Below are 24,152 nucleotides of genomic sequence, written 5' to 3'. Positions count from 1 at the left end.
ACTAGATTTCAAAATCTGCCAAGCAAAGCTATAAATGATGCCCACTGTACTTTTTTTTTAAAACAGACATCTCTGTCTGCAAAGCATAACTAGAGTGAGTGACAGAAAAAAGAAACATTTACTTATCTTGCAGTCCCAACCATACTGCACAAATGGTAATTTGCATTGTACTTAGAGATCTAGATTCTATGCTTAGCAAGTACAGCAGAACTATTTCTGTCTGTAAATATCAATACCACTAAAAGGCCAAGGAAAAAATTCCCAGGATGTCTTAGGGTGTCTCCACAGCCCTTAGGATGTCTTACTCTTTAAGGGCATGTAACAGCACACAGGTAACCTCAATGTGGCACCAGACCCTGTATCTGGGACACAGAGCTTTGAGGAAATGCTTATGGTGCCTGCTGCATCCACCCAGAGGTTTGATGTTATTTTAATATCAGCATAAGTATCAAATCGTGACCACATCTTGTGTTGCTGATAGGACTCTTAAGTCCAATCCTATGTACATGAATAGTACAATGCAAATAGTAGTAGGCAGCTACTAAAATGCTCTATTATCTCAGGGCACAATAAGTGTTCACCACATGTGATATATTTGGATACACAGGAAGTAAATATTGTCTTCTGTGTAAACAAACCAGTATTTCATTGAATTGTCAGCTCTCATAATGTACACCTCTGTCATCTAGATTAAAGAAAGTCAAACTGCTTTAAACTTGAAGCACATTCTCTACAGCTGATTTGCAAAAAACCAAAACCCCACCCAGATCTGATTATCTCCTAGTTACTCTCAGCAGCCAAATCACAGCTGCTTCTCATTATCATCATCACTCCCTTTCTAATATGGGACCTGCCCATGAATGCTAAGCTTTCTCAGGTGTCTTTGGTGAAGGACTTCATTAAAAGATTTTTTAAAGTCTAAGAACACAATGCTGCCTGGATCACCTCTTTCTATAGGTTTGCTGACATTTTCAAAAGAACTCTTGAAAGGCCAGTGAGACAGGAATCACCCTTGCAGAAGCAATGCTGGTTCTCCTTCAGCAAGACTTGTTCTTCTAAATATTAGTTTAAAGGTAAAGTTAAAGGACCCCTGACAGTTACGTCCAGTTGTGAACGACTCTGGAGTTGTGGCGCTCATCTTGCTTTACTGGCCGAGGGAGCCGATGTTTGTCTGCAGACAGTTTTTCCAAGTCATGTGGCCAGCATAACTAAGCTGCTTCTGGAGAAACCAGAACAGTGCACGGAAACGCCGTTTAATTTCCTGCCGGAGCTGTACCTATTTATCTACTTGCACTTTGATGTGCTTTCAAACAGCTAGGTTGGCAGGAGCTGGGACTGAGAAACGGGAGCTCATCTTGTCGCGGGGATTCGAACCGCCAACCTTCTGATCGGCAAGCCCTAGGCTCTGTGGTTTAACCCACAGCGCCATCCGCATCCCTAATAATAATATATTAGTTTATTCTATTTTTAAAGAATGCTTAGCTGAATTCCCAAGGTTTAAAAAGTATAATAAAACGTCACCAATACCTAACAGGTGCACGCCCCTGCCCACACAAAAAAATAATCACTGCTTAAAAAAACACAATCATACTCAGTAGCCATGAATGTTGACTCTTACCTGGAAAATAAAAAAATGGAAAACCAGGGACAATGCAAAAACCAGGGTAGGTGCAAATGGAACAACTTGCTATAAGAGGGCATGGCCAGCCCATAAAATGGATCGATCCTATTCAGACAGGAAAGTATCTTATAACATCTTGTTGCAGGTCACACTTTCCCCCCTCTTAATAAGGAGCTCAGGTAGTCAACTCAGTTTTAATATGACACAGGATTACCCCAAAATAATGATTTGTATGTACTTACAGGACTTCCTTGATACATGTTAGCATATGAATGTATATACAGGCACCCCTCACACACACACTTATGCACATTCTACTCGCATGTGGCCATGGGAAATAAATAAATAATTCAATTCATACCCAGAAATGACAGGAGAGAGCTGGAGAGTTCTCATGGCTCTCATGGTGACCCCATGGTGACCCCCATGATATAGTATTTTTGATCTGGATTGGAGAGAGTGTGGCAGAGGGAGCATTTAAAAGGTGTTTAGACAGTGCTCCCCTCTTACATGACTTCACTTATGGGGGCGTTGGAATGTAAACCCAAAGTAAGTGGGGAGGTGCTTGTATTAAAAGAATTCTGACAGTCATGTGACTAGTAATGTTAGGTGAGAATATTCCCGAGAATGAGAATAGTCTTGAGAATATTCTCTGCTAGAAAATTCTCTTGGAGCATATTCTCTGCAAACTAAATTCTAAAGTAAGAACCAGTTTTGCCACCCACATTTTAAAAATCTAGTAAATAATAAGCTGTAATATTACTGAATTTATTTGTATCAAACCTTAACATGCCAGCTGTATTTTTTGACTTGTCCTATAACATGTACACATTATAACAGAAGAATAAAATATGACCTTATTGCTCCAATAGTGAAATGGATAATGTTATTAGAATCGGACACACCAAAGTGGTTTGAGGTTGGTTGGTTGAGTCATTTAAAGAACTAGAAGATCACTTTGAAAAAGTGGTGCCTTTGAGCCCCCTTATAAAGCAAGAAGAGAAATAGATGAAAAAGGCAGTTAAGAAAGAAAAGAAAAGAAATTGCAGCCAATTCACTTTGCTGCAAATATCCTTGATTTAAAGTATAATGGCGTTCATTTATCATGAAATGAACAAATTCAAGGTACCGAGTACATTGATCTCAAAATATCAGCAAGTGCACCAAATGATGCACAAGATATTTTTGCAGAGCTGGCAGTATATCGTGCTAAAGAAGATTTTTTTTAGCAAGTCATATGTATTGAATAAGTGGATACAGTGGTTTGGTGGAAGGGACCATGCTTTGGTTCAAAGCTTAGCAGAGTGGCTGTGGACATTTTAAATATGCCACCATAGCTTCAGTACTTATGGACTTATTCATTCAGCAAAAAGGAATAGGCTTACTATAGACAGAGCAGGAAAGCTTACATATGTAGCTCACAACTTAAAACTCCTAGAAGAGAAGAAAATATAGCTTCTAACAAGCTCATTGAATTTTACACAACCATCAACGTTATTTTATGATCTCGCAGATGATCAGTGTGGAAGTGAAAGCTCTGTTACCAGTGGAGACGAACATGGTGACTTATCCTCTTAAGATGTTTGAGGAGTCAAAAGAATATTCTCGAGAATTTAACATCACTACATTGACCTACAGAACACTGAGGACATAGAGGAAATGAAATATAGAATAACTTGTCTCTCTGGAAAGGCAACCTCTGGGTTCACTTTGAACTCTACAAGCAAGAACTCCTGTATTTGTTGTCACGTGTTATTTTTTGAGGGGTGGGAGGCAGGCATGCAGGCAATCACACCTATGCTAAAATCCTAGATTTCTCTACTCTCTTTTACGAACTGCAGCCACTTTACTCCAGAGAATGAAAAATGGGGCTAATGGAAGCAAAAGCTAGGCACATTGCATTAGTAAACTAGAAGAGACATAGAATGTTAGGGGCGAAGGGGGAAATGAAAAAGCGGGGAGGAATTGCTCAAGTCTCATGCTGCTTATAGGTTATGGAATTGCATGGAACTGGACTGTACAGGATTCAGATGGAATAAAAGAATGTTATCCAGAACCACTCGCCTCCTTCATAAGACAGTAAAATGCTTAGGGTTGGAGCTACCAATCAACCCCAAAACTGAGCTCCCTTAACACCATATAGCAAGCATGGGAAGACATGAGGGGCAAGGTGACCTTCCTCCCTAGAGGTCTGAATAGTGCTACATGGTCCAGCTTGGGTGGTTCTTTGAACAGGAGCACTTCTCTTAAGAGCCGAAAATATACTACATTTTTTGTGGTGTCCTACTTGCTCCCTATAACTGCAAAGATGCTGGCCCCATGCTTACTGTTAAAGGGAAGCAAGCCAGAATATATGCAAACACACATTTCCTTCAACGTTTCCTTCCCCAAAAGGTGAAATCCTCCTCAAAAGGGGACAGAGGACTGCATCTGTACATTGCCCTCATGTTATGGAATGTAGGCTACATGAATACAGCTTTGTTGGCATCTATCTGTCTCAAGAGACAATGGAGCGTGCTTCTGGGGGCGAAATAAAACTGCTGTGCTAGCAGGACTGAAGTGACCTCCACAGGGCAAAAGCCTTGTATGTGTATGGAGGTATTGGGCTGCTCAGATGACAAGACCCCATTCTCGGCCTTGCTGATGTGATCCGCCAAAGGAAAGCAGGGCAAATATTTCAGGTTTTTTTGTAGGGTTTTACTCCTTAGCCTTTTATTCTCCTGAAAATATCCTGTAAGCATAAGTTTAGGACCGGAGTTTTCCTTCTCTAAGATGGGCTACCTTCCGAGGTTGACAGGCCCCATCTGCCACTCACATGCAGCATGTGCAGAAAACAACTTCTTGACCATTAGACCCACTATTGGTCTCATCCGCTCAATCCACATGAGCCTGTCTTCACATGTGGGAAAGCCCCTAACTCACAAAGGGTTTGAGCTCCATCAGCTACCCCTCACTTGGTTTATCCGGTCAGTTGAAGCTGTTCCCTGGTGTGGCTGCTATCGCCTGCTGACAGCTTCTGGGAGCCACAGGTGAGAGCTGAGTGCAGGATAGGGATCTAATGTGGACAAACCTCCCCAGAAGGAACACAACATGGCCCCCACCATGGGTACTGCCCCTCCCCTAACACCCCTGCTCAGTTACCCTTCTGCTTTGGGACCCTTGAAGCAAGAAATCTCTACATATTTCCCCCTCAATTTGCCCTTACCTATCATCAGGCAAGTGACTTAAAGCATAGTTATTACATGGTCCTGGCTATGGGAGTGAGTGAGAGCCCCTGATGAGAAAAAGCACGCAGCACATGACAAAGCACCTGCCAACTTTAACTCATCAGCTTTTACCATCTCCGTGATCTTTTGAGCCTGGCCATCAACAATGAAAATTCTCTGGTAGGGAAAGGCTGTACAGTGATACCTCGGGCCATGATAAAGAGACTTAGTGGTTTTTAATGGTAGGTGATGTTGCTGCGTGTATATTTTATATTGTATTATGTTATTCATGTACATCGATTAATGTCTGGGAGTTAAGAATAGGACTAGGATAAATTGTGTTTGCTGTACCCGTATTTTATACAGTTTGTATATGATGTTTGTTTGTTAATGTGTGGTGTGCTATGCCTAATAAAGGATTTTGAATTGAATTGGTACCTCGGGTTAAGTACTTAATTCATTCCGGAGGTCCATTCTTAACCTGAAACTGTTCTTAACCTGAAACACCACTTTAGCTCATGGGGCCTCCTGCTGCTGCTGTGCCACAGGAGCATGACTTCTGTTCTCATCCTGAAGCAAAGTTCTTAACCCGAGGTACTATTTCTGGGCTAGCGGAGTCTGTAACCTGAAGCGTATGTAACCCAAGGTACTACTGTAGTTTAATAGTAGAGCATCTGCTTTAGACACAGAAAGTCCCAGGTTTAATCTCCAGGTATGACTGGGAGAGAAGCCTGTGTGAAATCCAGGAGAGCCACTGCCCATCAGTGTAGACAAAACTGAGCTAGGTGGACCAATGACCTGACTAGGTGTAAGGCAGCTTCCTCTGTTCTCATTCTCCCACTCTCCTCTTAGTTTGCTGGTGAGCAGGCTTGGACTGACTTGCAAGGCAGGGAATTATCAAGCCTTGCAAGCTTATCAAAGCCTGACTGCCAGCAAATAAGATTTCCTTGTTCTCCTCATGGGCCAAAGCATCACACACCTATTTTGATTTCGCCTATGAGCATGGTTTTTAATTACAGCACTTTCTTTAAAAATCTCTTACATCTAAGTTAAAACAAGCTAAAGGATTATTGGGGGAGGCACCTGGATGACTGCTCCTCGGTCAATGTTAAAGAGCTGCCTATAAATTCACTTACTGCATCAAAATTGGTTAAAGTCATCAAAATATGAAAGATAATATAATTTAAGATTGGTTGGTGGAGATAAAAATTTCTTCCACTGTTGTTCCAGCTCAGAGATCCACTGCAACATTTTGTTGCAGGTCCCACCTGTTCCATACCAACACCCAACAGGATTTCAGGTTCAACATGCAAAATCCCTCACTTGTTTTAAGAAGCACAAGTTGCTTAAATATATACAGTTAAACCTACATATATATCGTAGGGAAAGCTTCTTTACTCACAGCATGGTAAAAGCACCTTTGCCAGCATGTATGAAAAAGCAATACAAAAGGAAATATAAAAGGATCACATTCATTATTCCACACTTTACTCCGTTAAACCCCTGGGGGTTTTATGCTCTTGGGCAAGTTTCAGCATAAAGAGTCAGAACATCCATAAGCCTTTATCTATAGTAAAACAATAGATAACATAATAAAATCTAAATGATGCGTGGATGCTGGGAAGCCATGAGATGAACCCAAAACACACTCTGGCGGCTTAAGATGAGATCATCCAGAGTTAGCAATGCCCATCCCCAATTGCCAACTCTGCGCTTTCAACCTCCAAAGCACACGGTATTGTTCTTCACACTCCTTCCCTCTGTAAACTGTGTCGTTTAACAAATTGCGCCACACCTTTAAAGCCTCGCTCTGCCCACTAGGATTGACTGTATACATATGGGGGTGGGGGAGCCTTCCCCACTTTCCTCCAAAGATCTCAAAGACGTCACACACAAAAAGTTGATACAGTATGAGATGGGCTTCCCCTAGGCAACGTAAAAAGTAAACACGAACTCTTGAACTCCAACATGCCTGGTGAACACGCGCGCGCACACACACACACCCCTTGGGAGCCGGAGACGAAAAGTAGGGCAACTTTCCCCGCTTTCTTAGGAGTTTAAATGCACTTTAATGGGGGAGGGGGTGAAGGGAAAAGGAGGACTAATTTTGGAATGCGTGGCTTCCCTCTTCCCACGCCGAGGGGAAGGAAGAAAAAACGCTCCAAGTTGCAGAAAGCGTGATTTTATAGAAGAGAGAAAATGAGAAACGTGGTTTGGGGATTGCATGGCAACCCCGAATCACCCTCGCGCCCCCCGCCCCGGTCCTCTCCTACACCACGGAGCCGCCTTCCTCGCCATCCACCGGCTCTCATTGCCCCTTATTTGCTCGCCCTCCCAGCCTCCTTCCCCTCGCGACACCCGCCTCCAAACCCCAACGGCGCCCTGGGCCCCCGCAGCGCCGAAGAAGGGCTGCCCGCCGCCGCTTTCTCCTTTCGGGAGGAGGGAAGCCTCCCCAAGCGCCGGCGCCTCCGCCGCTTCGAGGAGCGACGGGCACGCCCCGCGGGCGCGAGGGGCACCGGAGGCCTCGTCCCAATCCCCGGCCTTTCCTGGCGCAGCCCCCGCAGCAGGCGAGCCGCCGGCTGCAGAGCGGACCCTCCTTACCTGGCCTTGAGGCTGCTGGCGCCCCGCTCGTAGGCCCAGGCGGAGGGCGGCGGCGAGGACGCGGCGGCGGCGACCGATGCCAGCGGGTCGGGGTAGCTGGGGGTCGCCGGGTAGTTCCTGTCCATCATCCGAGCGGGAAAGGAGGGGACGCCGCGGCTCCGCGCGGGGCCTGGGCGCGCGGGGAGAAGGGAAAGGGGGCGGAGGCGGGAGGGCTGCTTGGCGGCGGCGGCTGCAGCTGCAAGGACCGAGCGGGTGGGAGCGACTCCCCCCCTTCACTCTCGCAGGAGGAGGAGGAGGAGGAGGGCGGCAGCGGCGGCGGCCACCCCGACGCGGCCCTCCCCTCGGTTTCCGCCGCGAGGGGCGGGAGGGCGGCTCGTAATTAGGGGAGCGGCGGCTGCAAGCAGCCCAGCCGAAGACCCATGTTGGGCTGCTGCTGCTGCCGCTTACCAGGATGTCCCTCCCACCCCCGCCACAGTTTACTGGGGCTCCAGAGCACGGGAAGCAGCTGCTGCTGCCGCTGCCGCCGCCGCCGAGGATCCGTAATCGTAGCGGCGGCGGGAGAAGGAAGGGAGGAAGGAGTGAGTTTGGCCTACAGAGCGGAACCGGGAAAGGCGGCGCGTCAGAATGCGGGCAATAACCGAGGAGCCCTAAATACTGTCAAGCTTCGGGGTAGCCGAAGCCTGGTATGGCGACTGGGAATTGCATACTTCGGATGGGCTGCAGTAAGGACCCGTGTTGGCCGCCGTGCGGTGGGGAATGCTTTGCCATCTTTTTTGTGTGCAGGTGAAAATGGTTTTCCGTTACTGAGCTAGAAGTTCTGGAGCCACGCGGACACTCCTTCCTCAGATTTTTTTTCTCCCTCGTGCACTGTTTTAGCTTGTATGCCTACCAGTTTACAAAACTATGAATGTTTAAAGCTGTCGACGTGAGAAGTGTCATACACGTGTCTCATCCAGGAAGCCAAGATTAGCTGTTTCTGCTTGCAGAGTGTACATGCTGGAGAGCCTCCGGTTTGTTGTTGTGGGTAATGTGTAAAATGTCCCCAAAGTTCATAGAGTTTCCAGTGGGTGGGTGTGAGCTGCTTCTCTGCTTTGGAATGTAGGTGGAGAAATCAAACGCTTGAACAGAATATTGTACATGCTTCTTTTCTGAAAACAGGACATGCACTGTTCCTCACCCCATGGCAGTAGCTATTTCATGTTTCCCTTAGCGGCTTAGCTCCTTTGGTTTAACATTGCTCCCAGAAATAGAGAACATGCTTGTGTAAGTATTCTGCAACAAATATACCTGCACTTATAACCTGTATGCAAACATACAGTTAATTCAGTGGCTTCAATGTAAGTTTTAATAAATCCGCCTCATGTTAATTAGCTAACCAATACCAGGACTGCGTTGTGAATGGCCACTGCTAATAGCATGCTTTCTCTAGGCTTCTGTTCTTCTTCCTTCTCCCCTCATGTACCTGTAACTTGGGGTAATACTTAAGGCCTATTTCATCGGATGCATGAAGATTCATGATTTAATGCGCACTGAGAGGCAAATGAGGAGGAAGCACCATTCAATTAAAGATCTGTTATTGCTAGTTTAAAAAACACAGTTTAAGTTGTTCAGAGTTAGAGAAACATTCCATTTATATGATGTTACTAGCTCTTCCTTTTATTGTGGTTAAAAGTAGTTCAAAGCAAGGATCCTGTGTTTATTCATATTATCATTCCCACTTTATTACCAATCTGAATTGGTGTTTTTTTAATTTAAAAAATGCAGCTTTAAAAAAAATTGTTAATGAAAGTGCTAAGTTGGTGAGAGACAGAAAGACTGGCAAATCAATGCACTGATTGCACCAATTGGCTCAGAATGCATCAGAGGAGTTCACTACAGTTCTTAGCACCTAAAATGAAGCATAACAAAAGGAGTTGTTCATCCTTAGCCATCAGCACATTGCTTAAGGGTGCATTCCTTGTTCACCTGACACACTTCACTTCCTCTCAGGCACACTGAAGAGCTGTATCCCTTTCACCCTGTGAAAGACTCCTGAAGTAAGCACAGTGCTGCAGCATTTCAGCTAGACAGCTTCTTCTCTCCAAGTTAATTCTCAAGCATTCTACAAGCCCCGTTTCTTAATTAAACAGGAAGAGAGAGAGACTTCTTGAATGCCCTAAGCCCTCTTGAAGGGCCTGGATATGGCGGCGGTGGAACTTCACAATTGCCGCTTAGTGCCACTGCTTGTTCATAAGTTGGCAATCCACTGTGTTCTGTGCATGGAGAGAGAGGGTTTAAGGAAATCTCTTCGTGTCTTTGAAAGATGATGGAAGAGTTACGCCTCCTGTAGCTTCTATCCCTAAAATAAAAGCAAAACTTTTAAGAATGGCAGAATGGTGATTAAGTATAAGAGTCCAAAACTTCGTTTGAGAGAAGAACCTGAACTACACTTTCTTGGGAGTACAATGTTTTCAGTGGCTAGTGTTTGCCGCTCAGAGAACAGGGTGGCATAGAATGGGAGTACAGTATTCATTTGTGCTGGTATAGTTCCCTAAACCCATTTTACTAAAGCATATGGATCAGCAGTGGACAAGGGCACATCACCTCTGAAGAATTAAAAGAGTACATATGTCATGGGCAAATGTAGGCTGGGGCTGTGTGTGCTGATGTCACAGATGCCAGCACTGTCACCTTCCCACATCACAATTGCACTGAGGGACAATTTGTCAGGAGCTCTGGAGAGCTGCTGGCAGTCAGTATTCTGAGCTAGATGAATCAATGGTATGAAACAGTATAAGGCTTTTCCCCATGTAGCACCTTAAAGACCAACTAAGTTAGTTCTTGGTATGAGCTTTTGTGTGCATGCACACTTCTTCAGATACGAAAGCTCATACCAATAACTAACTTAGTTGGTCTTTAAGGTGCTACTGGAAGGAATTTTTTTTGTTTTGACTATGGCAGACCAACACGGCTACCTATCTGTAGCTTTTCCCCATGTTTCTGTTCGTTATTCCCTGTTACTAACTCCAGATTTTGCCTTTCTCTTTCCCACAAACCTCAGCAATTAGCTTTTCCCTGTTACTGACTCCAGATTTTGCCCTTATCTTTCCCACAAACCTCAGCAATTAGCTTTGCCCACTGATCTTCATGCTCTTCCATGGCCGTAACAATTTCATATACCTTATTTCCATCCAAATCTCCATATATTAGGATACAGCCGGATTATTTTAAAAAATATATTGGCTCTGAAGGATTCAACTGTTCAAGTCGAAATCCATAGATTATTTGGTAAGTCATACCCTATTCCCATTTTTTTCTCTTAAGTCCCAAGGCATATCACCTTGGGACAGGTGACAGCAAGGCTGTCTCCTGGGGGCAGCCATTCCAGCAGTGGGAGGAGAGCTGGGAAGCAGCGCTCACTCCATTGAATCTGCTGTGACAGGACAGCTCCATCAGGCCTCATCTCCCCTCAGTTGTCATCTGTGGGCAGCCATTCCATCATACTGCCTCAGTGGGAGAAATAGGAAGCAGGGCTCCTTCATGAACTGCCTGTCCCTGAGCTGTGCCAGCTGTTCATTATTTCCCTTGTATATTTTTATTTTGTAAGTCTCCCAAGTAGAGGCTGCCTTGTTTTTATTGTGTGTAAGCCACTCTGGGAGCTTTTTTGGCTAATGGCAGGGTACAAATGCTTCAGATAAATATCTGCACAGCACAAACCCAAATGGGACAAAATGCAGTAAACATACAGCACACATATACAGTGGTACCTCGGGTTACATACGCTTCAGGTTACATATGCTTCAGGTTACAGACTCCGCTAACCCAGAAGAAATAGTGCTTCAGGTTAAGAACTTTGTTTCAGGATGAGAACAGAAATTGTGCCCTGGCGGCACGGCAGCAACAGGAGGCCCCATTAGCTAAAGTGGTGCTTCAGGTTAAAAACAGTTTCAGGTTAAGTACGGACCTCCGGAACAAATTAAGTTCTTAACCCGAGGTACCACTATACTGCACCCATAATTTTTTTTTTGGGGGGGGGGTACAGAAACTTCCATGTCAAACTTGAATACACTGAACAAAGTGTTGGAAATTACAAAACTTATTTTCTTACCGTGGTAGATGTCTTTGTTTGCACTTCTTTTGGCAGAGAAAATAAATAAGTAACCCAGTTATGATCAACAGTACTCCAATTGCGACCAAGCCAGTCAAAAGTCCCATAACATCAATCTTCCGCATTGCTTGCTCTTCTGTACAGAAATCAGAATTACTGAGTATATTCTTGATCTACCCTAGGTCACACTATGCCGTAAAAAAAAAAAGTGTCTTGAAACTATTCCTAAATTATCCCACCTCCCCATATCTGCCTAAGTCCCCTCCTCTCCAGGGTCTTTCCCAAGCAATGTGAGACACTGGTTGTGAGAAGCTATCTTCACCCTTTTCATGCCTCTCCTGGTTCTGGAAGACCAGGGGAGCGAAAGATGCTTGTTACAACGGGAGGGGCAGACACCGATGCCTCTTTAACAACCGGAATAATCCCTGCCTCTTGGCCTCCCTCCTCTCCTGCTTCAGCTTCTGCCTCTGATCAGAATTAGATCAGACTTCTCTCTGCCACAGACTCCCCCAGCTCACTAAGCCCTGTTACATCTTCCGCTTCCGACACCACCTCACCCCTGTCTTCTCCCTCTTCTACATCCTACCACTACTTCTTGGGCTCTGAACCTTCTTCCCACCATTCCTGTGCATCCAACTAGTCCATGACACTGGAGGAGGTTGGGATGAAGCAGAGTTGTCTCTCCACCCAGCCCTGCCCAGTTACACCAACAAGGAATGCCCCAGTGTAAATGGCAGGTGGGCAGAGGCCCCACTGGCAGGAGTTAGCAGGACTCCCTGAAGTGGGGCATTTCAGGGTTGGGGAAGGGTGGAACTGGGCCAGCAAAGGATCCATTCAACCTTGAGCCAGCTCTGCTGCCATTATGTGATGGCAATAGACCTGGGGGATGTCATAGCAAGAAGGCATTTTTCCTTGTGGCCAGCAGAAGTGGTGGTACTGTGGTTGTGACAGTGCTGCTCTGCCAGGCAGAGGTGAGTGTGGGTTTGGATGGTGGGTTAAAAGTATCTGCAATATAAAACAAAAATAGAAACCACGAAGACCTGTGATTTTGGCTTACCTTGATATCTGCCACGACCCTCCATGGTATATTTGTCCCAAAATAATATCTGAGATAGTAAAGAAAAACAAATGTAATTGAGGTAAAATCTCTAGCAGCAATTAAAAACAAAAACTGCCCCCCCAAAAAAAGTTAAGAATTTAACTTTGGTTGAAGTTACAAGAGTCGTACTGATCAACTCTGGGTGGAATTTGGTTAAGGAAGTTTTGAGACCTGCCTTAATACCAATATTAATTATCAGTATATATAAATTGGACTGAGAGAAAGGCAACAAGCTGTGCATAATGCAAGACGGAAATAAAACACTTCATTAGCCCCGCTGGTAATTGGCTTATACTGCAACTTCTAGTTATTGATAAATACTTACTCATGCTGGTATAAGTGAATACTTACTAGAATATGATTCTTAAGCATGTTTGCTACAACTGTCTGAGGCGGATTCCCACCCCCACCCCGTGACTAGCATATGCAGCTGCATGTCACATGGATTTAAAAGGACTCCCTTTAAAAGACTGAAGCCTAAGTACATCATTTAGCAGCAAGTTCCCCAAGAAGCCATTTGATGAGTTATGCATAGATTTACAGTGTATGCACAAAATATGTTTATTTTTATATTTTTATAGTGGAACCTCTGCTTTATGAATACTGTTTTGCTTCTGGGGCACAGCTTCCAGTTTTGACAGGCTGTCCTTAAGCTTATTGGTGCTCCCAAGCTTTGATGTGCTAATATGGACAACTAACTCAGAGCTACTCTGCAACTCAGAAACAGCAATTTCTAAAAATATAAGAATAATGAGTGACCAATGATGATGCAAAATAAAGCAATGCATACTCTTACCATAGGAACATTCACCACTATTAAGGCCAAAGAGCACATAAAAGATGGCATATAGGTAAAGGTAAGGGACCCCTGACCATTAGGTCCAGTCGTGGCCAACTCTGGGGTTTCGGCGCTCATCTCGCTTTACTGGCCAAGGGAGCCGGCGTACAGCTTCTGGGTCATGTGGCCAGCATGACTAAGCCGCTTCTGGCGAACCAGAGCAGCGCATGGAAACGCTGTTTACCTTCCCGCCGGAGCGGTACCTATTGATCTACTTGAACTTTGACGTGCTTTTGAACTGCTAGGTTGGCAGGAGCAGGGACTGAGCGACGGGAGCTCACCCCGTCACGGGGATTCGAACTGCTGACCTTCTGATCAGCAAGTCCTAGGCTCTGTGGTTTAACCCACAGCGCCACCCACATCCCAGAAAGATGGCATATATTTACCCCCAAATCAGAAGCTCAAATACGCAAACCTTAATTGGCCCCATGGTAAACCGTAGAGAGGGAGATTTTCCCTCCCTCTCCTTCTTGTGAACTTAAGAAAGACACATTTTCCCCTGCAAAAGGAATAATCCTTGCTGTTTTGTCACAAATCAAGCCTGAACCTTAAAATATTGTATTGGTAAAGAAAAAGCAGTTTATAGTGCATACACGCCATATATTTAAAGTGCATCTTGTGCAAAGAATAATTGGAACTGCAGGTGCTGAGAATTCATAGAATCGTAGAACTGTAGAGTTGGAAGGGACCCTGATGGTCATCTAGCCCAGCCCTTGCAGTGCAGGAATCTTTGCCCAATGTGGTGCTCGAATCTGTGACCCTGAGATTAAGAATCTCATGCCCTACTTTCTGAGCTTTCCCAGCAGAAGGGTTGCTGTGTGGTATAAACTATAGTTCCCAGGATTCCTGGGATAAAAAATGTAATTTAAATGTAGTTGTGTATGCAGTATTAACCTAAAACTTACAGTTCTGTTGCAAACTAGTGGATTTAAAAGATAACTAGTAACAGTATATGTTGGCCTGCCTATGAGGAGGTTTAAAATAGCCATCTCAGGCAGCATAAGAAGCAGCACCCATAGGTGCGCCACCCTCCTCTGGCTCTGCGGGAGAAGTGGTGTTGGTTTCCATTGAGATCTTGCAAAATCTCGCTGGAAAACAGTGCTGCTTCTTTGCTGGTAGTGGGGTCAGCCTGCCAGGGTGGCACTTTTCAGCTTCCCTGGTAGAGGTGGGGGCAGAGCGGCAGTACAGCAGTACAGTGGTACCTCGGGGTACAGACACTTCAGGTTACAGACTCCGCTAACCCAGAAATAGTACCTTGGGTTAAGAACTTTGCTTCAGGATGAGAACAGAAATTGTGCTCTGGCGGCACGGCAGCAGCAGGAGGCCCTATTAGCTAAAGTGGAACTCCAGGTTAAGAACAGTTTCAGGTTAAGAACGGACCTCCAGAACGAATTACAGTGGTACCTTGGGTTAAGTACTTAATTCGTTCCGGAGGTCCGTTCTTAACCTGAAACTGTTCTTAACCTGAAGCACCACTTTAACTAATGGGGCCTCCTGCTGCTGCCATGCCGCCAGAGCACAATTTCTGTTCTCATCCTGAAGCAAAGTTCTTAACCTGAAGCACTATTTCTGGGTTAGCGGAGTCTGTAACCTGAAGTGTATGTAACCTGAGGTACCACTGTAAGTTCTTAACCCGAGGTACCACTGTATGTTCCCATTTTGCCTTTGGTGGCAAGCCACGACAAGCCACCATGGAACACGCCTTCAATTATTATTATTTTTTAAAGAAAAAAACTATGCACATATGGAAAAGCTTCTCCACGCTGCGCATGTCAAGAAACTACTATGTTAGAAACATTTCCTTGATGATTCTCTTGTGAAATGCATCATCTAGCCCCATTTACCAAAAAAGTTAATAACAGCATGGCTAATCCCAAGGCCGCCCCCATCCATTTTGTGGAGATAGAGTGTACCCATCCTAATAACAGTAGCACATAAAGCCTAGTGTGGGTACAGCACCAAAGAGGGAGGGAAGTGGAATTTGGATTCACTTGTAAATTCTTCTATGAACAGTTAATGAGCTAGCTCAGCCCTCCTCAACCTGTTGCCCGCCAGACATTTTGGACTACAACTCTCAATTAGCCTCAGCCAGTATGGCCTATGGCATGGGTAGGCAAACTAAGGCCCAGAGGCCAGATCCAGCCCAATTGCCTTCTAAATCTGGCCTGCGGACGGAGCAGTAAAAAATAAAAAAATACAATTTCACCCATAAGCACAATGGGTTCTGTGCCCTTTCTCAAATGATAAATATGTACACATGATGTAGTCCTAAACATTGACCTTAGAAATATCTCCTTTATAGGCCACCAAAAGTAAAGCAATTACTGTTTTTTCTTGGTCTCCAAAAATTTCTCTTGCTTCCTCGAAATTGCAGTATTCTTCATTGCATTCCCTTTCAAGATTCCCTGGGGTTACTAGTTCAAAGTCAAATCTGTTGTATAGAAGGTGTCGTCCAATGAATAAATTGGCTTCCTCTGTTGAGATGAACACTGAAAAAATAATTAAAGCAACATTTATATTAAATATATAAACATGGCCTTTAAGAAAATGCACTGGAATGCCAACACACTGGTGGAAAATTTCCATTCACAGATGCTTTAAAGACACACCAAGTAGACTCCCTTGATTATAGTCACATGGAAGAAGTCACATATGAATCAGCAGAGCTGATTCAAAATATTTCACAACCACATTTTCTAACCACCTATGTTTGCTCAAGTCACACTAGAAGGCTGTGTGATCCCAGTGGCTCACACATTACTTACTTCATATTATTGTGAAAACAGCAGTAGATCATATTTGAGTATTACATAGGCCTTAAAAATGGAGCCCCTTTTGTCATTTTGTCATTATGGTTTAGTCTAGGAGTCAGCAAACTTTTTCAGCAGGGGGCCGCTTCACTGTCCCTCAGACCTTGTGGGGGGAGGCTGGACTATATTTTTTTGGGGGAGGGGAATGAACGAATTCCTATGCCCCACAAATAACCCAGAGATGCATTTTAAATAAAAATACACATTCTACTCATGTAAAAACACCCTGATTCCCGGACCGTCTGCGGGCCGGATTTAGAAGGCAATTGGGCCAGATCTGGCCTCCGGGTCTTAGTTTGTCTACTTATGGTTTAGCCTTTATAGGTGAAAAGGTTATCCAATGCTGAATGCCATACTCCAGCGATCTGGAGCTATATAAAGCACTTGCACATAATCTACTCAAGGAAATAACGGCTGGGCTCATCTATAATCTATAACAGCTGGGCTCAAATAAAACACAGGGTTTCCCAAGGCTATGTTTGGTTAATGGCATCCACTAGTCAGCTTTAGTGGGTGAGCCTCTAGGGTGGAATCTACACACATACAAAAAAACGCTGTGAAAATACTTTTTAAAAAATAACATTTTGAAAAATACATTTAATTTGGCATAGCTGTTACCATCTAGTGTCCCATTTGTATACTGCACTTTACAACACATTTTAAACGTTTTATTTGCAGCTGTATAGCTGAGTCCCAGGTGACAGAACCTTTGATGATGTGACCATGATGATTGCCCTAGCTTTGTAGGCTCTGGCCTCACTGAAACTCTTGCAGAAGCAAGCAGGAAAAGGCTACTGGTATTCAACTCAACCACCTCTGCTTCTCCTTGTTTGTTTCTTAAGCCTTTCCCCAGATTTTCTATTTGCCCCAGATTCTTGTTTACCTGCCCCTTGCCCTGTAATCTGACCCTCAGTTATCTCAGTAATGCTTCTATCTAATCCTGCTTGTGTCAAGACTAGACTGAATTCACTCCTGTATCTAACTGTGAAGTTTCATCCCCACTGCTGATGTTGTGAGGTTGTGTCAGGTGTTACTGCTTCAGGGATTCTGTGGGGGCCACTGAGTAAAAGATTTGTTTATACTGACACCCCAAAACCACATCCATCTTCTTGTCCACAGTGGGTGGCTGCAAAGTGAAAAATTCGGCTCACTCCAAAATATGTTACTAGTGGGTGCTTTTAGAAAACCTGTGGTCTCTTTCAGTTTCTTTTTGAAGGATTGCATCAATTGCAATTGTCCCAGAACCTTACTATTTAATAACGGGAAAGTGTTGTGGGTGGTATAAATCATGCCATGGTAGATACAAAGACAATCTGCCACAGATGTCAGTAAAATTGAAACTACTCTCATGGTTTTTCTCAAGGGAACCAGCAGAGTCCCACAAACTGTTGTATATCCCTAGTTTCTGAAAAAGGAGCTCCACTAACAAAATACTTTAATCTGAGGATCACATGACAGGAAAGAAGAGGGACGCGGGTGGTGCTGTGGGTTAAACCACAGAGCCTAGGACTTGCCGATCAGAAGGTCGGCGGTTCAAATCCCTGTGACAAGGTGAGCTCCGGTTGCTCAGTCCCTGCTCAGAGGTACCACTCTGGCGGGAAGGTAAACAGCATTTCCGTGCGCTGCTCTGGTTCGCCAGAAGCATCTTAGTCATGCTGGCCACATGACCCGGAAGCTGTACGCTGGCTCCCTCGGCCAATAAAGCGAGATGAGTGCTGTAACCCCAGAGTCGGCCACAACTGGACCTAATGGTCAGGGGTACCTTTACCTTTAAGTTTGCAACATGCACACATTTAACTTGTGCACATTCAGATTCATACGCTCGGCAAACAATTTAAAATAAAAATAAAAAGAGGGCAGGCGCCTGGGAAAAAGGACTTTGGCAATCCCACTTACCATTGAACCCAATGTGTATTGACTATATGTGATTTTGGTTCTAGGTGAAATCCCTGGAGTGTAACCCTTGCCTAAGTTGCAGGCTTGTTGTCTTCTTAACAACAGTGGATTATATTTCAAAACACAAATCTTTAGCCAGTAGCCTAAGAAAAACCTGAAGAAGAACTTTTGAGAGCCATAATAATTGTTCAGCCCCAGATAATATACACAAGTTACTTATGAAACTATGACAGTGATGTCACTTTGAGCCATATTAGAGGTGTTCAGGATGAAGAAGTTATAAACAGCCTTTAGAAGCCAGAACAGAGGTACGTGTCAAAGGGAGTAAACCTTTCCAGGTGAGGTGGGACTGAAATGTGTCAAGTTAAGTTGAAACAATGTGGGGAACTTGAGTGGAGCCTGAGGGCAGGTTGAATACAAACAACTTTAAGAGGAAAATGACTTCATAAAATGACGCTTCCCTGTAATTCTTCCATGGTTACTAATACTTATAAATGCATGTTTAGGTGGTAAAAGGACACACAAATATATATAACCAGATGAAATCCATTAATTTAAAAGTGATATATTTCTAATTGACCATGGTAGACTTGCAGTGAATCCTCAGGAGGACATTTTTCTGCAAAATAAAATATAGCATAACTCATCATGAATTCCATGGGAGCAAGCAAGGGGAAAAAAGCAAGAACGTGGAGACCCTGTGCCCTTGGGAGTGGATGATTCCACTTGCATTGTCCCATCCCTTAGCCCTTGAGCCTTCATAAGGGAACTACTCTGTTTCTGATCTTATGCATATGAACGTTCATGGGGGTGGGTTGCTTGGCACTAATGCCATCAGTTTGGGGCTATCGGGGGTTGTGGAAGTGTTGGACATCGTTAGCTAGCTTATTTGAACACGGTACACTTACTATTTTTTTGGTGTATTTTAAATGAGCTGTTAATTGTCAAATTGCTCATCTTACGTTGCAATATTATTATTATTATTATTATTATTATTATTATTATTACTGTACTATTGTATTTAGACTGTTCTAGAATCATAGAGTTGGAAGGGACCCAGAGGGTCATCAGGTCCAACCTACCCGCAGCCACCCCTGGAGGGGCTTGAACCATCAACCTTCTGGTTAACACATGCACCAACCAGGCATGTCCAAAGTCTGTTTCGGGGGCCTGCTGGTCAGTTTAATCTGGCCCCTGTGACAGTTTATTTCCTGGCGTAAAATCCAAAAAAAAAAAAGCTCAACAACCACCTAAATCCTAAAAAAAGGTCAACAACTTTGGTTGGCCCTTATGGCCCTTCACTTCATCAAATCTGGCCCTCTTTGGAAAAAAGTTTGGACACCACTGCACCAACCCATTGCACCACAGAGGTCTTGGTTTTCTATGAACTACATTGAGCAGTAATGTATTTGTGGAACACGTGGTAGATAAATAAAGGATACTTGTCACTATGGCTGTTGGAGTTTGGCAGGTGCTTGGTATGGCCACTGATTAAGGATGGGTTTGGGGAATTCCAGATTCGGCTTGCGTTGCAGTTCAGTGGTGATCTGGCAAATGTACCCGGTGTGGCCATATTGCTGGCTGCATGGGGCCAACCAGAAGCAATTCTGGCCTATGGTTTCCAACAAAACATGTTAGTATGGGGCAATTGCCTGGGTGGAATGCAGTTTAAAACCCAGAACAATGTGTATTTAAGATTGTTGTTCTATGACTATTGATTGTTGCAATAAATTCTTTTCATTTCATACACCCCACAGGAATGACTTACTTCTTGAACTATCCTAATAATAATATCTGGATGATTCCCCTCCTCCAACCGTACGTGCAATTAGACCCTTTTTAATGAAGGAAGAGTAAAGCTTTAGTGAACAAATTATAATTTTGGATTATAATTTTGGATTGGGAAGAGAATCTCAGATGTGTTTAGAAGCCATAGCTTATGCATAAAGTTACCTTCTTTCACTGCATCCGATTCCTTCTGTTGTCTTGAGCAGTGAGGAAATGCAAGCAGCGTTAGCACCAGCTGAAGGAGCAAAACGTAAAAAAAGAACATAACCCGGTACCTGTAAAAAAAAAAAGTTACCAAATTAATAATATTTTTTAAATTGTTAATGGATAAATTGCAGACAAACTTCAAAAAAATTGACGTATTGGCTGCTGTTAACATCATTCACAAGTCGCTACAAGACATTTAGATGAAAGTTGCTTTAGATTAGGCTGCAGGCCTCCCATAAAACCAGTCTAGCATGTACCTCATCTTGGTTGCGTAATAATAATTACATGGATTGTTCTCAGCAATTGAAACCAACAATTTCAGCATCAGGAAAAAAAAGTACATGATAACATAAGTTAGGTCCTACTTCATGTGTCCGTGCATCCTTTCGATCACCAGCACATACCCCCCACATGTAGAATCTTGTCAAGGACAACATTCCAAACTGATTACACGGAGCTTCAGCAGGACAGAAACTAGACATGTGCTTTTACTATGATATTGACCAGGGTTCACAGAGCTCCTTCTGGGCATGATCAAGGGTTTGTTCAACCAGTAAGATCCCCCCCCCCCATGCTACTTCTCTCCCTTCAAAACTAGGCTATGTGGTACCATGTGACTGAAACGCCCCTTATGGGCTTGAAGGGCTCCTGCTCCAGAAATGCAATTTTTTTTTCTCCTGGTCAAGAAAGCCCCCGCTTGGACTGGCCAGGCTAGTCGCGCTGACTGTTCTTTGGCTCCTTGCCAGTAGGCACAATAGCTCTTGCTCAGCATCTCTGGGGGGCCAGTTTAGCCGGACGAAACTGATCCGCTTTCAAAAAACAATGACTGTGGCGCACCCGATACCAACTCCAGCAGCCCTCTCTTCCCAGAAGCGCACCTCGAATTCCACCCCACTTCCCCTTCGATGTTCAAATGGCCGGCTGCTGCTGTTGTAGACACACAAGTTTTTAGGCTTTTGACTTTTGTTACGAGTACATAAGCAAAATACAGCGCCCTTGGAATCTTGGGCTGAAGCTATTCTCCAGAAGAACTGTGCGTAAACTTCAAGTTCATGGCGCGCTGCGATTGATGGCACCCGCCGCCACTTCCTGCTTCTTTAAACTAATGAAAGTTATGCCCCCCTCTCCCGCCAGCCCCAAACCACCGTAACAAGTTGAGGGGCAGATCTAACAGCCGATATTGCGGAAGATCAAGACCAACATAGAGATACAGAAAGCGTAAGTGGAGAAGGCACGTTGCTCGGGTCACGAAGGTGCTATAGGGTGTGGGCTCCAGTAATTTTCCCTCCCTCCCTCCGCCTCCCCTCGGAAGAACTGGCAGCTTCATCCATGTCCTTAAACTCGCAGATCTCTGCGTCTTTGTGCTCCTCGAAATCTATCCCGCTTTCGCGATCGCCTACCTGTTGAGTTCAAATCCGAAATGCTCCCAAAGGTCTCCGTCCGCGCTACTCCAGCCTGGCTTTTCTCAGAGGTGCCGATCGCTTCTCTTCGGGAGCACTCGGAGTGGGAGACGGCGGTTTGAGATCATATTACCTGCTTTTGTAGCCTCCCACCTGAATCCCGGGCGGGCTCAGGAATAAAAGGAGAGAGGACTCGGCCGCGGCAGAAGACAGCGCATATTTAAATCGGCTAATTAGCATACTGAGTGAACATCCCATTCAACATGTCCGTGTTGAATATCCCCGTCTTCCGTAGACATCCTCATTCCTCTTCCCCGTTCGCAACAGTATGAGTCACGACACAGCTCCTTTCTGCACCCATCCACCTGGATTCTAGGAAATTGTCCTTAAGTGGGAAAAGGATTTGAGTTTTGGTTTTAAGTTGCTATTTGTGCGGTGGAGCTGCAAATGCGTTCGAGGATTACTGAAAGAAAGGCCCTTCCTGTCCACTTTGGTCAAGGGTGATTTTATTGCAATGTCATGAGCAGCGAGGCAGGTCAGTACAGTGGTACCTCTAGATACGAACAGGATCCGTTCCGGAGCCCCTTTCGCATCTAGAAGCAAACGTAACTAGCGATGGCACGTCTGCGCATGCGTGCATGGCTTTTTGCCGCTTCTGCGCATGACATCATTTTGAGCGCATGCGCGAGCGGCGAAACCCGGAAGTAACGCGCTCCGTTACTTCCGGGTTGCGGCGGAGCACAACTCGAACACGCTCAACTTGAAGCGTATTCAACCCGAGATATGATTGTAGTTTCTTTGTATATGAGCTAGCTAGTTGAGGGGTTATTTATATTATTTTGATGAAAGTCTACCATGCCAACGGAACTTGAGATATGCTGCCAACAGGAAAGCGCACTGCAGGAACGTCCCAGATGTTTACTCTGCCTACGGCTATGCTCCCTGCTCCTGTCCTTTTGAGAACACTTTCTACAGATACCTGCACTTAATTGTTCTTGGTGCCATTTGTGACGATGCTAAGAAACTCCTTTTCTGAGAGAAGCAAATTGTTTGAAGGAACTGGTATCCATATCCTAGACAAGTGGCCACAATGGCATCATTATTTGGCAAGGTTAAAGTTTTGTCCACCAGTGCATGTGAGTAAAAACATAGAAGCTTGCTTGATGAGGCTCTAAGGGTGGCCAACTAGATGCCTGTGGGAAACCTGCAAGCAGGACCTGAGAACCAGAGCTCTAAGGGTGGCCAACTAGATGCCTGTGGGAAACCTGCAAGCAGGACCTGAGAACCAGAGCACTCTTCTCTACTGATGTTTCCCACATCCAGCCTCTAGCCATGAAGACAGAGCCTAGCAGCCTCCATGAATTTGTCTCATTCTCTTTTAAAGTCATTCAGGTTGGTGGCCACCCCTGCCTCTTGAGGAATGGAATTCTATAGCTCAACTATGCACTGCATGTAGAAGTATGTTCTTTCATTTGTGCTGACTCTTCCAACATTCAGCTTCGTTGGGCGTCCACAAATTCTGGTGTTTTGAGAGAGGAAGGACTTCTCTTTCTACTTTCTGTTCCAAAAATAATTTTATAAACTGTCACCTCTTATTCACCTTTTCTCAAAACTCAAAAGCCTCAAACGCTGCAACCTTTCCTAATAAAGGAATCATTCCACCCTGTTGATTGTCTTGGTTGCTCTTTTCTGCCCCTTTCCAACTCTACAATATCCTTTTTGAGGTGAGGCAACCAGAACCGTTCACAGTATTCCAATTGTGGTCGCACAATAGATTTACATAACAGCATTACGATATTGGAGGTTTTATATCCAATTCATTTCCTAACTATCCCAAGCATGGAATTTGCCACACACAGGATTTCCAGTGAACTATCTGCTGGGGTACATTAAGGCCTTGTTCCTGGGCCGTAACTGCCAGTTCAGACCCTATGAACGTGTACGTGAAATTAAGATTTTTTTACCCCAACATGCATCACATTACACTTGATCATACTGAATAGCATCCATAACAACTGTCTTTTGCAATCTCCTTTTGATCACATAGGTCAACAGTGTGTTTTGCTCACTTTAGAGCAGGGACACACACACATGCACACACGGGCCATGAGTCTGGTGCCGTGTTGCAGTGCCCTCCCCTTCCAGTATCTTCTCTTCCATCCTGTATTTTTGTAATGAAATGTGCACGGGAGAGCTCAGATTTGCTTAAGCTTGTTATCACTATGCACTGTCTTCACTATTGCCCGAAGGTTTTTGCTAGGCTTCCCTTATGCACAGTACTGTACCAGGAACTTGCTGATTCCTGTCTGCCCAGTGTTGGCAAGCTCCAGCTGAATGTTGTAAACAGTACAGTGGGATTACAATCATTGGCACATTGTCTCTTCAACTTCCCTACCCTTTTAAAGAAGCAACACACACACACACACACACACACACACACACATATATATATATATATATATATATATATATTTGGCCATCTTTGGTTAGGAAACTGATGCCCTCTAGTGAGATTTGACAGCAGTTGCATTTGGTTGCTTTTGTTGCATTCCAATGGTTTATTTGCAAGGCTCCTTCTTCTGCCTTTTTATCTAACTTG

The 24,152-nt window shown here is 44.5% G+C and overlaps 2 protein-coding genes and 1 long non-coding RNA gene across 4 annotated transcripts in view; 1 reads left to right on the top strand and 2 right to left on the bottom strand.

Annotated features, from left to right (window-relative positions):
- Nucleotides 1-7,886, bottom strand: part of QSER1 (glutamine and serine rich 1) — a 40,369-nt gene extending 32,483 nt beyond the window's left edge. The window contains exon 1 of the mRNA XM_083724456.1: nt 7,429-7,886. Coding sequence (XP_083580582.1) covers nt 7,429-7,556 — 128 coding nt within the window. The 5' untranslated portion in view covers nt 7,557-7,886. The remainder of the gene's footprint in view (nt 1-7,428) is intronic.
- Nucleotides 7,887-8,244: 358 nt separating this feature from the next.
- LOC310838743 lies at nt 8,245-8,807 on the top strand. The gene is made up of 2 exons (XR_014561147.1): nt 8,245-8,373; nt 8,417-8,807. It is a non-coding gene; the product is annotated as an uncharacterized lncRNA (long non-coding RNA).
- A 178-nt stretch (nt 8,808-8,985) lies between these two features.
- PRRG4 (proline rich and Gla domain 4) lies at nt 8,986-21,843 on the bottom strand. Of its 2 annotated transcripts, none has more exons than XM_083725953.1 (6): nt 21,554-21,843; nt 20,112-20,221; nt 15,733-15,941; nt 12,573-12,621; nt 11,516-11,651; nt 8,986-9,766 (listed from the first exon to the last, which is right to left on the bottom strand). In XM_083725953.1, exons 2-6 carry the CDS (start codon nt 20,209-20,211, stop codon nt 9,550-9,552), a joined length of 711 nt encoding a protein of 236 aa, XP_083582079.1. In that variant the 5' UTR covers nt 20,212-20,221; nt 21,554-21,843; the 3' UTR covers nt 8,986-9,549. The 2 variants fall into 2 exon arrangements, with proteins under 2 accessions (XP_083582079.1, XP_083582080.1); XM_083725954.1 differs by having other exon boundaries at nt 15,778-15,941; nt 21,554-21,838.
- Nucleotides 21,844-24,152: the final 2,309 nt, after the last annotated feature.

This window comes from Podarcis gaigeae (genome assembly GCF_964106915.1).
Source record: "Podarcis gaigeae genome assembly, chromosome: 1".
NCBI lineage: Eukaryota > Metazoa > Chordata > Lepidosauria > Squamata > Lacertidae > Podarcis > Podarcis gaigeae.
The sequence above is the reverse complement of the archived record's forward strand: the minus strand, read 5'-3'. Positions and strand labels throughout refer to the sequence as shown.

Bases quoted from the DNA above. Each gene is read 5' to 3' on its own strand.
- PRRG4 (XM_083725953.1), bottom strand. From the start codon at position 20,211: ATGTTCTTTTTTTACGTTTTGCTCCTTCAGCTGGTGCTAACGCTGCTT. The intron at 12,622-15,732 runs GTCAATGTTTAG...TTACTATCTCAG, and splicing joins ATAAAGGAGATATTTCTAAG to ATATTATTTTGGGACAAATA. The intron at 9,767-11,515 runs GTAAGAAAATAA...CTTTTATTTTAG, and splicing joins AAACAAAGACATCTACCACG to GGATAGAAGCTACAGGAGGC.